Source organism: Acinonyx jubatus, chromosome D4 (genome assembly GCF_027475565.1).
Source record: "Acinonyx jubatus isolate Ajub_Pintada_27869175 chromosome D4, VMU_Ajub_asm_v1.0, whole genome shotgun sequence".
Lineage (NCBI taxonomy): Eukaryota > Metazoa > Chordata > Mammalia > Carnivora > Felidae > Acinonyx > Acinonyx jubatus.
In genome coordinates, this window is record NC_069391.1 from 31,838,640 (window position 1) to 31,853,522 (window position 14,883).

At 35.0% G+C, this 14,883-nt stretch overlaps 1 protein-coding gene across 1 annotated transcript in view; it reads right to left on the reverse strand.

Annotated features, from left to right (window-relative positions):
- STX17 (syntaxin 17) overlaps positions 1–14,883 on the reverse strand; it is a 60,893-nt gene that overhangs the window by 13,306 nt on the left and 32,704 nt on the right. Inside the window, exon 4 of the mRNA XM_027039546.2 lies at positions 4,471–4,696. Coding sequence (XP_026895347.2) covers positions 4,471–4,696 — 226 coding nt within the window. The remainder of the gene's footprint in view (positions 1–4,470; positions 4,697–14,883) is intronic.

The following is a 14,883-nucleotide window of genomic DNA, read 5'->3' on the forward strand; positions in this document are numbered from 1 at the left end:
TCCTAACATAGCACATAAAGACACTTTCATTTTCATGTCAATCAAGATAAATGAATTACTCTAAGACCGCTCTTCCACTTAATATTTCTATTGTAATAAGAACTCCACTTCTTTAATAAGATGATGAATAATGATAACTTGGTTATCATTAACAGACCAAATGTAAAGCAGAACTTTATAAATAGAACATCCACTCTAAGGATTTTTATAAGCCATAACCCTTATTCTATTACAGAGGATTTAAATGAAACTGCCAGGGTATACAACAAAACGAGGGGAGATTGTCATACATAAATTCTTGACCTAAAAATTGAAGGGGTGGGAAATGTTTGGTATTTTAAGCAATAACATAAAAGATTCCCCTTTGTAAAAAATAAGAAATGTTTAAGTCACTTACGTCTCACTTGAAACCAAACTGCGTATGCATCTTAGTTCAAATGGAGTCTGAGAACAAAGAAATCTGTTCTATTCCGGGGAAAATCCTGCTGTAAACTTACAACTCTGAACATCACTAATCAATGTGAGGCATAACTAACAATTAAGAAAGAAACCCTTTAATATCTACAACTTCTGTAATTCATTTATTCCAGCTTATATTAGAAATCAGTACCTCAGTGAATATTTATTGACTTTGAACTTTCAGAAATTACTACAGACATGATGAGGGAAAACACTGAGACAGATTATAGCTGCAGGAAAGAAGGATGAAGAATTTATCCTGTCCACAGAAGTGAAAATTGCTATTGTTTTATATGATGAAATAATCTAAGATAGTTCCATCCACATGACAACTCCAAGTGTAAAGGGCAGGTAGAATACATACACGTCGCACCACTGTTTTTCAAACTCCAGTTTTAAGACCGTATTATTTACTACAAAACCTTATTATTTACTACATTATTTATTATTTGTAGTAAAAATATTAACATATTTTTAGTTGTTAATAACACAGACATAAGATTTTTCCCTTCTCTTTATACGTCCAAACATTCTTTGTCTCTCTCCATATTTCATTGAAAGGCAATGATTCTACTAAGAATTACAGCACAACATATAAAAAGTTTCCACTAAACTTCACTATGTTTGGGAAAGTTTCATTATAAATCTAAATTAATTTAAAAGCATTTCCTGAATTTTTCATTTTCTGACAGATTAAAAATAGTGAAATTAATCTACTGATCATCTATATCAACTTATCTATCAAAATAAAATGACTTCTAAGTCATGGCTTAACTTAGTGGTAAAGGAGGATTTTTAAGAAAATTAAAGCCAATAGAAAATATATCTTCTGAATAATATACAAAACTATCCACGTGTTTCGCAAAACTGTTCACCACATGTATATATACCTGTGATAAAATCTGATATTTCATCAAATTCAATATGCAGTCTGAAGTTCCCAGCAGTTTTAAGATTGGATTCTTTTCTTTTGTGAATATTTGTTTAAAATGTAATAAGATTCTGTTCCTATTGCACTGGTGAGCTGCATGTGCCGGATGGGGAGTAAGAAAGACAATGATTGAGAGAAGCACTGATTCACTCTGTATGACCTGATACACCTTTCTAAATACAAATCAAATTTGTAGGCTCATCACTTCTCTTGGTGGGAAGCAACGCTAAAAATGAAACTAGACACACAAGTGAAACAGAAGGGAGTTTCTCAGATCAAGCAAGATTGGCAGAGAAGATTTGCTTTAGGAACTCTCAGAATCTGGACAAAAGAAACAGCAAAATCATCACAGCTTCCTCCTAAACTTAATAAGCTTCTTTTACTCTCCAAAGAACATAAAACATCCTATTCTACTTGTTATTTCTATCTGTAAATGAAAAAACTATTTTTGTATTTCGATCTCACTCATGGAAATGTGGCAACATTGCTCCTGAATCTCTGCTGATATTTCCAACCAATTTATTTAGAATCAGATTGAATTTTTAAAGGAAGAAGTATTTTAAGGCACTTAACTTCTATGCAAATCACATTTTTCTGTATAGGCTGTCACTACTATAATGAGTATCTAAAGCAAAAACAAAGAAAAACCAGAAAGCACAGATAAAAACATGCAGGATGACAGAAAAGAGTCCACAGCCAGAAGACCACACATGGAGTGAACCCAGTTCCTACCCCACTATTAAGGTCTTATGTAAATTAGTTCCTTTGTTTTCATTATTCTCCACCTTTCCCATTCTCTCAATTATTTGTTAATAATATTTCTGGATTTAAGGCAACCTAGCACAAACTCTCACAGTTAGTGAAATACTCAGGCACTTGGTGAGATAGTTCATTTAACTGCTTAATGTTGGCAATGGATTCAAAGTCAAAGCGCAATCTGACCATTTGGAATTTGACATTCTACTATTGTTTTAGGCACAAATTAGGTATTTTTTTTTATATAAATGGGTTGTCTCAATTTTTTTTTTTTTTATAAATGCTACAGAGGTTTAATTGTGTAGTTTCTCCTGGTGGCAAGTGATTAGGTCTTGAGCTAATTTGATGTTCCATGAAATCAGAAGTTTGAGAATCATTACAGATGGAAAATCCTGTCTCTGCCCCAATCTTTTTCATTTTCTTTGTACACGTTTCCTCAAATTTTGCCAATATCTAATATATAGTTTTAACACCAGTTTCATACAGAGATATTTAATTGCCAGCAAACTGGGTAAACTGCCTTTTTTTAATAACCACCCAGTTTCTCTGATGGTATTTAAATCCAAGTCTGTCGAGCCCAAACAGTCCTGACAGAAACCCAAATAATGCAATAAAAAAATGCAAATGAAAGCAAGTATTAGAATAGTATCATATTGTGAGAAACTGTCAGAACACAAAATTTTTCTTTCCTAGGTAATTGCTAGTGATGGGCAACTCAAAACTAAATAGCAAAAGAAACTGATGTCAGCAACTCTTTCCAGAAAATCCAACATATCTTCACTGTTGTTACCGCCATCACAACTGTCACAATGTCTAAGTGGGTAAGCTAGCTGCTTAATCACATGGAAGCCCAATTTCTCTAAGGCAAATAAAGTATCAGTTCACACTAAATGATATGAACAGCATTTAGGCTCATCAATACAGTGGTGATAAATATATATGGACAGAATAATGTAAACAGTAACTAGTTAAAAACTATCAAAAAGCACTCTTCCCAAATACTCTTCAAGCAAGGGGCTGAGTGTTAACACTTCCTTCTCTCCAAAACAACACTTTAAGTACTGGTTATCACAGAGTGTAGTGAGTATGGCACATCCGAAATTATAAAATTGTCTCCAAAAACATATTTATTTATTCACATTTATGAAACATTTATTAATGGCCCGCTATGTGCCAAGCACTACTATATGCTACATACTGAGGATACAATAAAAGTAAGATTACCAAGAAAATCTGGATGATGGCCTAAATGTTTCCTCCAATTTCTAAATTTGGACTTCCCTGTAAATTATTGGGTCATTAGTACTGAAAATATAACATTAAAAATAATCTAATTTTGGAGACAGGGAATGGTACAGGAGCCTCCTACATAAATGAAAAGAGGAAAACTCAGCAGGTATAATATCCTTCAGATTCTATTCTGATTTGTAATTTATTTATATTCCACTTTTTCCACTAAGATTTAAGGCAACTTAGAACATATGTAAAATGTAACAAGATAGCATAATTAAAGGGAAACAAAGAAGGAAAAATGAAGGAAGCAATTATAAAACAAAGCCAGGAGCTAAAAAATTGGCTTTTGGTAGTTAAAAAAAATTCAGATTTAAGCTTTCCAGTAAATAACTCAAGTAGAGAAACCTTATCAGTTATGCCATCCAGTACCCATAGGATTAAAAAAAAAAAAAAAAAAAAAAAAAAAAAAGACCAACTGCTTTCAAGTACTACTACATATTAAACCAAGATTTTTTTTTTTAGTGGTCTTTATAAACGTACTACTATCATGCAATTAACAATTATCAATTACATCCTTAAAAGAGATATAATGACAAGTTTTACCGGACTGTTTCTTAAAGTATCACCTCATAAAAGCTGATAGCATGACCCCCAATGCAGATTTTCTTTAATGTCATTAAACTCAGAAAACTGAGCTGGGAGATAGATCTAACATCCACTATGAAAGAAAGTCAGAAGGCCAAAGAAAGAGGTGTGCCTGATCAGGCTACTCCTGCACCAGGAGATGAAAGGGGCATACTCTGCAATCCAGGATGACATTCTCGTTAGGAAATATTATAACATTTATTTTCATTATATAGACAAATAGGTACTTGAAGCCTCGAAGTTCCACTCTATACAGCACAGTCTTAAAATCTTTATCCTGCAAAACTTCTAGGGTATGCATTTCTAGGCACATTCAGGGTTCAACAATTCAGCAGACTGAAATAGAAGGTGATCCCTGGAGACTCACATATCTGCAACAGCTATACAAGATGGTGAACTTTAACTAAATGCATTACTATGATCAAAAATAAAACTTAGTACATTACCACCAACAGTCATGGATCTGGTCAAAGAAGGTTGTAATAAAGTTTCTTCATCATTAAATTGTTTCTTAAGTTCTTCTACAGATTCCAGATGGAGTTGAAGAAATTCTGCTGTTGCTGTTGATGCTTCTTCTTTAACAGGGTCTATCATTCTCTTTAGAAGTACTAGGTCATCCTTTCGGACTTTCAAACAAAGTTTCTCCATTTCTCGGATATTGGAACGGAGTTGCTACAAAAGAAAAAAAAATCATTAAAGCCACCATCTATTAATATGAAATATCTTTATTGTCAAAAGTAATCTGTGATAATGCTTGTAAATGGAAATAATACAAGTATTCTCTACGGCAGAAAGTATACCTTTTTTAAAATTTTTTGTATCTCTAGCCAAATTGAACTTCATGAGAACTCACATCCAGGTACTTTGAATTTGTTTAGCATTCTTTTCCTTCATTAAATGTGATTATTATAAAGATAACACATGCTCTTCATAATAAATCAAACACTGTAGAACATATCTAGACAAACTTGATGCCCGCCTTTACTGATCCCACCACCTCTCTTTACCTAGTCCTTCCACACATTTCCCACTGCTCATGCAAACATTAACATATATAGCCTTTCTTTTCACACACACAAAAAAAGGATTACACTGTGCATAATAATCCATAATTTGTTATTCCTCACCCCAATAATATAACAATACCACCATGGATATCCTTCCATGGGTGTACCATATTCCACAGTATAGATGGAAAATAATGTATTCAATGACTCCTCCAAGTGATCAATAGTCATTCATGTTGTTTCCAAAACAGAAGTCCTTGAATATAATCCTAATATACCATAACAGTATATATCACTATTATAGTATATCCTATTATACTACATTTTGTAGGAATGATTTCCTGGGTGCCCGGGTAGCTCAGTTGGTTAAGCATCCGACTTCGGCTCAGATCATGATCTCACAGTTCTTGAGTTTGAGTCCTGCTCTGGGCTCTGTGCTGACAGCTCAGAGCCTGGAGCCTGCTTCAGATTCTGTGTCTCCCTCTCTCTGCTCCTCCCCCACTCGTGCTCTGTCGCTGTCTCTCAAAAATAAATGTTAAAAAAATTAAAAAAAAAAAGATTCCCAAAAGTGAGAGTACTTAAAGGATAATGTGCATTCTTATTTCAATAACTATTAACAGTGTTTTCCTACCAGTAACAAATTATACTACCACCAAAGTATGAATGCCCATTTCCCTACATACTGCCAGTTGTACATGTTATCTCACTGTTGTTTTAATTCGCATTTCTGAGTGTTGCCAGATTTTTATCCAATGATTTCCCTCTCTTTTTAAAACCATCTACTGACATAATCATGGGGCACCTGGGTGGCTCAGTCGGTTAAGCATCTGGCTGTTGATTTTGTCTCAGGTCATGATCTCACGGTTATGAGACTGAACCCACATCTGGCTCTGTGCTGTGAGTGTGTGGAGCCTGCTTAAGATTCTCTCTCTCTCCCTATGACCCTCTCACATAATCGCTCTCAAAAAAAAAAAAAATCATCTGCTGACATAATCATAAATTTTCCTCTAAGGTGCTGATATAACGAGCTACGGGCAGGTTTCATGGTATAGAGCCATCTTTATACTTCTGAGATAAACTCTTTCTAATCACATATATAATTTTTTTTATTCAATTTGCTAATAATTTATTTGGACTTTTAACACATCTGTTTGTGTGTGCATGCATGTGCACACATGAACGGTGTGTCTATATGATCTCTCTCAGACTTAAGGTCACTTTAACAAATTTAAGGTTGTGCTAGTTTCACAGAATGAACTGTGGAGCTTTCCATTTTTTCCAATAGTCTATACTCCTGAAAAACATAAAATCCAACTATTCTTTGACAATTAAACACAACTAACTTGCAAGAATGATCTGAGTATGATGCTTTTAAAAATTATAGATCTCTATATTATTTATAATATATATTAATATAACAATTTTCATATAACATTTTAAATTCTTCTCCCCTGTTGTACTTCCACAGATACTAATGCAAATTCTGTATAATAGGACAAAATGTACTAATTTCTTTAATTTCTCAAGTACTTACTCTGAGTGAAGTGTTACATTCCATATTACTACATTCCACATTAATACATTATAGGAAAATCAGAACAAAGATAACTTGTTTAGGACTTACTTAATTATCTAGCAGCAAAGTGCAGTTAAAACCAAGGTTTTTTTAATTAAGTCTTTATTTTAATGCCAGCATAGTCAATACAGTTAGTTTCAGGTAAACAATACAGTGATTCAACAATTCCATATTACACCCAGCACTCATCACAACAACTGCTCTCTTTAATCCCCATCACCTTTTTCTTTTTTTAAAATTTTTTTAACATTTATTTATTTTTGAGACAGAGAGACAGAGCATGAACGGGGGAGGGTCGGAGAGAGGGAGACACAGAATCTGAAACAGGCTCCAGGCTCTGAGCTGTCAGCACAGAGCCCGACGCGGGGCTTGAACTCACAGACCATGAGATCATGACCTGAGCCGAAGTCAGACGCTTAACCGACTGAGCCACCCAGGCGCCCCATCCCCATCACCTTTTTCACCCATCCTCCCAACCCACCTCCCCTCTGGTAACTATCAGTTTGTTCTCTATAGTTAATAGTCTGTTTCTTGGTTTCTCTTTCTTTTTCCTTTGACCATTTGTTTTGTTTCTTAAATTCCACGAGTGAGATTATATGGTATTTGTCTTTCTCTAACTTATTTCACTCATCATTAATCTAACTCCATCCATGTTGCTGCAAATGACAAGATTTCATTCTTTTTTATGGGTGAATAATATTCCTCTGTGTGTGTGTGTGTATCACATCTTCTTTATTCATCTATCCATGGATACCTGGGTTGGTTCCATAATTTGGCTATTGTAAATAATACTGGTATAAACACAGAGGTAAATGTATCCCTTTGAAATAGTGGGTTTTAAAATTTTTTTTCCTAATGTTTGTTTATTTTTAGGAGAGAACAAGCATGAGTGGGGGAGGGGCAGAGAGAGGGAGGCAAAGGATCCAAAGTGGGCTCTGCACTGACAGAGAGCCCGATGTGGGACACAAACTCATGAACCATGAGATTGTGACCTGAGCCAAAGTTGGACGCTCGATGGACTGAGCCACCCAGGTGCCCCTGAATTTGCATTTTTGTATTTTGGGGTAAATACCCAGTTTGCATTCCCACCAACAGTGCACAAGGCTTCCCTTTCCTCTACATCCTCATCAACACTTGTTGTTTCTTGTGTTTTGATTTTAGTCATTCTGACAAGTATGAGGTGATATCTCACTGTTGTTTTGATTTCCATTTCCCTGAGGATGAGTGACATTCAGCATCTTTTCATGTGTCTGTTAGCCATCTGGAGATCTTCTTTAGACAAATGTCTGTTCATGTCTTCTGCCCATTTTTTAATTGGATCATTTGTTTTTTGGGGTGTTAAGTTGTATCAGTTCTTTATATTTTGGATATGTCATTTGCAAATACCTTCTTGTATTCAGTAGGTTGCCTTTTAGTTTTGATGACTGTTTCTTTTGCTGTGCAGAAGCTTTTTATTTTGATGTAGTCCCAACAGTTCATGTCTTTTATTTCCCTTGCCTCCAGGGACATATCTAGAAAAATGTTGCTCTGGCCAATGTCAGAAAAATTACTGCCTGTGCTCTCTTCTAGGATTCAATGAAAACCCCGGTATTCTTAAAAGTCCAGCAATCTTTCCATTAAACTATAACCACAATTCCTATCTATATGGTACCTTAATATAATCTAAACTATCCATTTTATTCTAGTAAAATGAAAAACAATTCTGAAGGGGCGCTGGGGTGGCTCAGTTGGTTGAGTGTCTGACTCTTGATTTCATCTTAGGTCATGATCCCGGGGTCATGGGATCCAGCCCTGTGTAAAGCTCCTCTCTGAATGTGGAACCTGCTTAAGGTTCTCTCTCTTCCTCCCTCCCTCCCTCCCTCTCGCTCCCTCCCTCCCCCCTTGCCCCCCCCCCCCCCATGCTCTTCCTCTCTAAAATACATTAAATTTTTTAACAAGTTAAAAAAAGCAGGGGCACTTGGGTGGCTCAGTCAGTTAAGTATCTGACTTCAGCTCAGGTCATGATCTCGCAGTTCGTGGGTTCAAGCCCAGCGTCAGGCTATGTGCTAACAGCTCAGAGCCTGGAGCCTGGTTCCAATTCTGTGTCTCCCTTTCTCTCTGCCCCCCTCTCACTCCAGCTCTGTCTCTCTCTCAAAAATAAATAAACGTTAAAAAAAATTTTTTTTAATTCAAAAAAAATCCAGAAAAAAATAGTTTAGCTGCAACCTAATGTACCTTGTAAGATTTTCTGGGTGAATCAAAAAGTTGTGTCTCTATCCTGTCATGATTCTATACTTCCTTTAACTTTATGTCACTCTTACCATCCCAATGTGAACTGCAAAACCTAAGGATAACTGAACTATAAATTAAAAATATGTGACCTGCAATCATTAACATGGAGAAATCATAGAACATACAGGCCTATGTTATCATCTAGTACAACCTTATGATTTTACAAGAGAGAAACTGGACTCCAGATGAGCACAGTGGCAGAATTAGGTCTAGAGCAAGTCCTGGAACAATATTATTGCTAACACACCACCATCTCTTGGCAATACAATTCTTTTTTTTTTTTTTTTTTAATTTTAGAGAGAGAGCACAAGCAGGGGAGAGGGGCAGAGAGAGGGAGAGAGAATCGTAAGCAGGCTCCACACTGAGCACAGAGCCCAATGCAGGGCTCGATCCCACAACCCTGGGGATCATGACCCGAGCCAAAATCAAGAATGGTATGTGCAACCAACTGAGCCACCCAGACACCAACGGCTGTATAATTCTCTTCCGAACTACAGTTGTAAAGCTTGGTTACATACTTGCCACATAGTCCATAAAAATATTTTAGGCAATATTATCTTGGAGAAGCATTAAAAAGTTTCTGCAGCTAATGACTATTTGCCTATGACATAGTCTTACTCTCTTACAGAATTTGTGCATCTGTTTATGCCCCAGTCAAATTATAGTGTCCAGAATTCTATTACTATGGGTGGAGGAGAAAATGTTAAGAGAAAGAAAGAAAATATCCATTGAACTATATTTCTGATACTATACTAACAAAAACACAATGGCTGAATTTTTATCAACACTTACTATAAGTTGTCTGTTGTACTAAGTATTTACCTTCTTCATCTTGTTTTACCTTCACAACTTACTTTTGAAACAGGTATTACTATCATTCTCATTTTAAAGAAGAGGAAATTAAAGCAAGAAAAAAATTTTGAAAGCCCAGGATTACACTTCTAATAAAAAGTACAGCCAGGAATCAAATCCAGGCTGCAGAGCATGTGTTCTCAACAACTTTTCTACATAGCTATAATATCCAACAGAAATATAATGCAAACCACAAATATAAGCCATATATGTAATTTAAAATTTTCTGACAGTCACATTAAAAAGTAAAAAGAAACAGTTGAAGTTAATTTTAATGTTTGTATTTAACTCAATATATCCAAAATGTTATCAACATGTAATCAATATAAACATTATTAATGAAATATTTCACATTTACAGCACGTCTCAATTCAAACTAGCCACATTTTAAGTGCTCAACAATTACATGTGGCTAGGAGCTAACATATTGGACAATATAGCTATAGAGTCTCTCCAAAATCAAATAAAAGTAACAGGATGGCAAAACCATATGTGAAAAATATAAAGTGGGTCTTTCTGCTTCTGGGTATAGCAAACTAGATAATTCAAAGTAACCCTCCCACCAATGACTAGTTAAAAAGCTGAAAATCACAAACAAAATTCAAAGGCATCAAAAAGCAAAGAAGACAGTAAGAAATGTATAGGTCTAGAATTAGACAAAAGTGGAAATCCAGAGAGGTAAGTCCTAAACTCAAGGCCACATTTGCTTGGGGGTACTTGCTTACCAGAGTGTTTGACAGGCTCACAAATTTCTTTTTTTTTTTTTAATTTTATTTTTTATTTTTTAAAATTTACATCCAAATTAGTTAGCATATAGTGCAACGATTTCAGGAGTAGATTCCTTAGTGTCCCTTACCCCATCCCCCTTCCCACAACCCCTCCAGTAACCCTCAGTTTGTTCTCCATATTTATGAGTCTCTTCTGTTTTGTCCCCCTCCCTGGTTTTATATTAGTTTTGTTTCCTTCCCTTATGTTCATCTGTTTTCTCTCTTAAAGTCCTCATATGAGTGAAGTCATAGGATTTCTGTCTTTCTCTGACTAATTTCACTTAGCAAATACCCTCTAGTTCCATCCACGTAGTTGCACGTGGCAAGATTTCATTCTTTTTGATTGCCGAGTAATACTCCATTGCATATATACACCACATCTTCTTTATCCATTCATCCATCGATGGCATTTGGGCTCTTTCCATACTTTGGCTATTGTTGATAGTGCTATAAATATGGGGGTGTATGTGTCCCTTCAAAACAGCACACCTGTATCCCGTGGATAAATGTCTAGTAGTGCAATTGCTGGGTCATAGGGTAGTTCTATTTTTAGTTTTTTTGAGGAGCCTCCATACCGTTTTCCAAAGTGGCTGCACCAACTTGCATTCCCATCACAAATTTCTGAGTAAAATACTCAGTGCTGGGGCCTGCTAAGTATAAGCACTATGGTGCTTTGAGCTGGGATATGAAAGAGCTGTACCCTGAGAGTACAGGTGATCCTAAAATCAATCAGCCCTCAGGTGAGCTACAGTTTGGCTTCCAGTCTTTTGGGTAGTGTATAAAAACTTCAATGCCTGAAACCATATACAGACAAGCATGGAAAATTAGTACCCTACTCTCACTCTTAAAATAAACTTTAAGAAAAAAATAAACTTTTTATTTAAGTAAAAATAAATAAATAAATAAATAAATAAAAGTGTGGGTAAATCTAGATGACCAGTAACTATTCTAAAACAGTAATAATCATAATGGTAATAATAGTAACTTGAGGATTTTAAATATATGTATAAAATTAAAATATATAAAAATAGCATTTAATTTGGGGGGCACACAAACAACTAAAATATTCCAAGGTACCTGTATAATCTATATTGTTTATGGATGTTGTTGTAATTTCCAGTAAAAGAGTATATAATTCCAAAACCAACAAGAACAGTTGGATCAATAAAAAATACAAGAAAGTGAAAATGGAGATGAAAAAGAACACAAAATACATGGAAGAAGTAGAAAGCAAACAAGAGAGTATAAGTTTTAAACCTAAATACATCAATAATTACATAAAACATAAATGGAATAAATGTTCCAGTTAAAAGATAAAAATTTTCAGACTGGAAAATATATTTAAATACATCTAAAACATATAGGCAGTTAAAAGTAAAGGGATAAAAAAATAAACCCTGTACAGCTGAACAACCTTGAACAATATAGGTTTGAATCTATAGATTCAATAAATTAGAATAAATTTGAAAAAGATTTTTTGTTTTGGTGGAGCTTGACAAGCGGATTCTCAAATGTATGTGGAATTGCAAGGGAGCCTGGGTGGCTCAGTCAGTTGAGCATCCAACTCCTGACTTCAGCTTAGGTCATGATCTTGCGGTTCGTGAGATCCAGCCCCACACAAGGCTCTGCATTGACAGCATGGAGCCTGCTTGGGATTCTGTCTCTCCCCACCGCCCCCCCCCACTCCCCTGCCCTCCCCCAGCTCGCGGGCACACACACACTGTTTCTCAAAATAAATAAACTTTTAAAAAAATGTATATGAAATTGTATATACAGGGCTGAGACTAGCCTTGAAGAAGGTAGGAGAACTTCCTCTATTATATACTGACTGATTACAAAGCCACAGTAACTAAGACAGTGTGCTATTAGTTCAAGAATAGAGACAAATACACCAATGAAACAGATAGCCAAGAAGCAACCCAAACATATATGCACTGAATTCATAACAAAGGTTCCACCGCAGGGAAGCATGATCTTTCCAAAACTCAGTGCTTGGTCATTTGGTATGCCTGTGGGAAAAAGATAAAACTGGACACACCACTTCACACCATACACAATAATCAACCAAATGGACTGCAGACCTAAATGTGAAAGGCAAAACAATAGAATATCTTTATGACATTAGGGTAGGAAATACTTCTTAAATGTGGCATAAGAAAGCAACAAGACAAAAATTGATAACCTTGACTATATTAAATTAAATGAACTTCTAAGTCATTGAAGAACACAACTAAGACAATGAAAAGGTTAACCACTGAGTGAAAGAAGATAAATGCAACAAATATACTGATAAAGTGGTCACAGGCAGAATAAAGAGCTCTTATAGAAAGTAAGAAAAAGACAAAAAACCCATAGAAATGTGGGCAAGAACCCAAAATGGGCACTTCTCATAAACAATAAGTTACTCAATCTCATTTATAGTCAGGTAAATGTAAATTAAACCATAATTCACTACCCACTAGAAAGCTAAAATTAAACTCTGACCTTACCAAATAGTGGTGAGGATGTGTAGACCACAGGAACTCACATTCATTGCTGGAAGGAGTGTAAAATTAGTACAACTATTTTCGAAAATAGTTTGGTACTATACTACAGTGAAAATAAGGATGCCCAATGTCCTAAAAATATACTCAACAGAAATGTATGCACATGTGTATCAGTAAAAATATACAAGAATGCTAATCACATTTGTAATAGAAACTGAAAACCCAAATGACCATCAACATATCATAGTATATATTTACCATACACTATGGTAAACTCATACAATGGACTACACACAATAATGAAAATGACTGAATACTGCTACAGGCAAGAACACAGATAAGTCTCAAGCTAGACACAAAAGACATATTCTGTTTAATTCAATTTATATAATGTTCAAGAATAGACTAAATTAATTTATAACTTAATGATACATTCTGGTGGTAAAATTATACAGAGAGACTAAGAAACAGTTACCATATAAATCAAGATAGTAATTATACTTTTGGTGGGAGAAAGGTGATTGTTATAGGGAAGAGACTACGAGGGGTTTCTAGGATGCTGGCAATTTTCTATTTTTGATCTGAGTAGTAGTTACTTGAGTGTTCCCAGTATAACAATTTGTTTAGGTGTATATTTATGTTGTATGCATGGCACACATGTTATATTTCACAGTAAAAAGTTTTAGTAACATTTTTAGAAAAGCACATTATATTAACCTGATGGTCAATTAAATTAAGGATAGAAACAAGTCAAGTTTGAAAGCATTTGGGTAGGGGTAAAAATGAGTATCAATCTCACTGTGGAAGTATATTGCCAACCATCTTCCTGGATAAAAGATAAATTCATTCATTTGACTAGATTGTGATTTACCTAATTTCTTTACCATTGTATCCTCAAGGCTATATGTGATTCCTCATATACGCTTTGGTTCAATAAACATAGTAAATGAATGAATTCTTTCTTAATATTTTCCACAAAGGGCAAAGCAGTAGTCCAACAACAACAGAGATCTCCAACTATCGAGAATGTAACTAAATTAGTTAGGAATGCATAATATAAGTCACTAAGCATATGAAACGTATCATCTTTCATTAGCTGGAAGAAATAATGAACGGAACCACTTTTTTGGAATTAATTCTGACATACAAGGATAAAATAGTGAAGTGGGAATGAAACGCATGAGAAAATGCAACCATGCCATCTTGGAGCTCTTAATAGTTAAAAAAGAATAATGGAAACACTGATACTTTAGGGAACTGAATCAAGTTTTTCTGGAGAAAATAGTTGTGTGATGCCACAGAAATTATATTGTGATAGGAAGATCTTTTTTGAAAGAGAGAGTTTCTAAAAGGTGATATCCTGACACAAGAAACAAAAAAGCTAATCTGATAAGAAAGAAAAGAGGTATCTGAAGAATCCAATATGGTTGTATATGGTGTGCTATGGTAAGTTCAGAATTTTAAGAGACCTGTTTTTAAAAAAAAAGAAAAAGAAAGGCATGTGAACAAGGATGAATACAAAAGAGTGATCTGAAACAAGGAGAATCATGTAAGTAAAGTAGGAGCCCAGAATGAGCGGAGGCTGATGAAAAATGTTAAGAACAATAAAAAGGATTTAAAAAATACATGTAGAGCAAGAACAAGAAAGGAGGATTAGGTCTACCGCTTAGGGCAGATGGTATAATGTTAACAGATGATGCAGAAAAAGCAGAGCTACCAAACTCCTATTTTGCTTTTGATTCTCTATTAAGAAGATATATTCAAAATTGAAAGGGGCATAAGAAACATGCTCAAAGGAAACTTGAAACATCTTACTATAAGAATCTAGACAGGCTTCATGAAGGAAGTGAGATTTGAGCTTACCCTAAAGAACACTAGGAAAACAGAACATACTAAATAG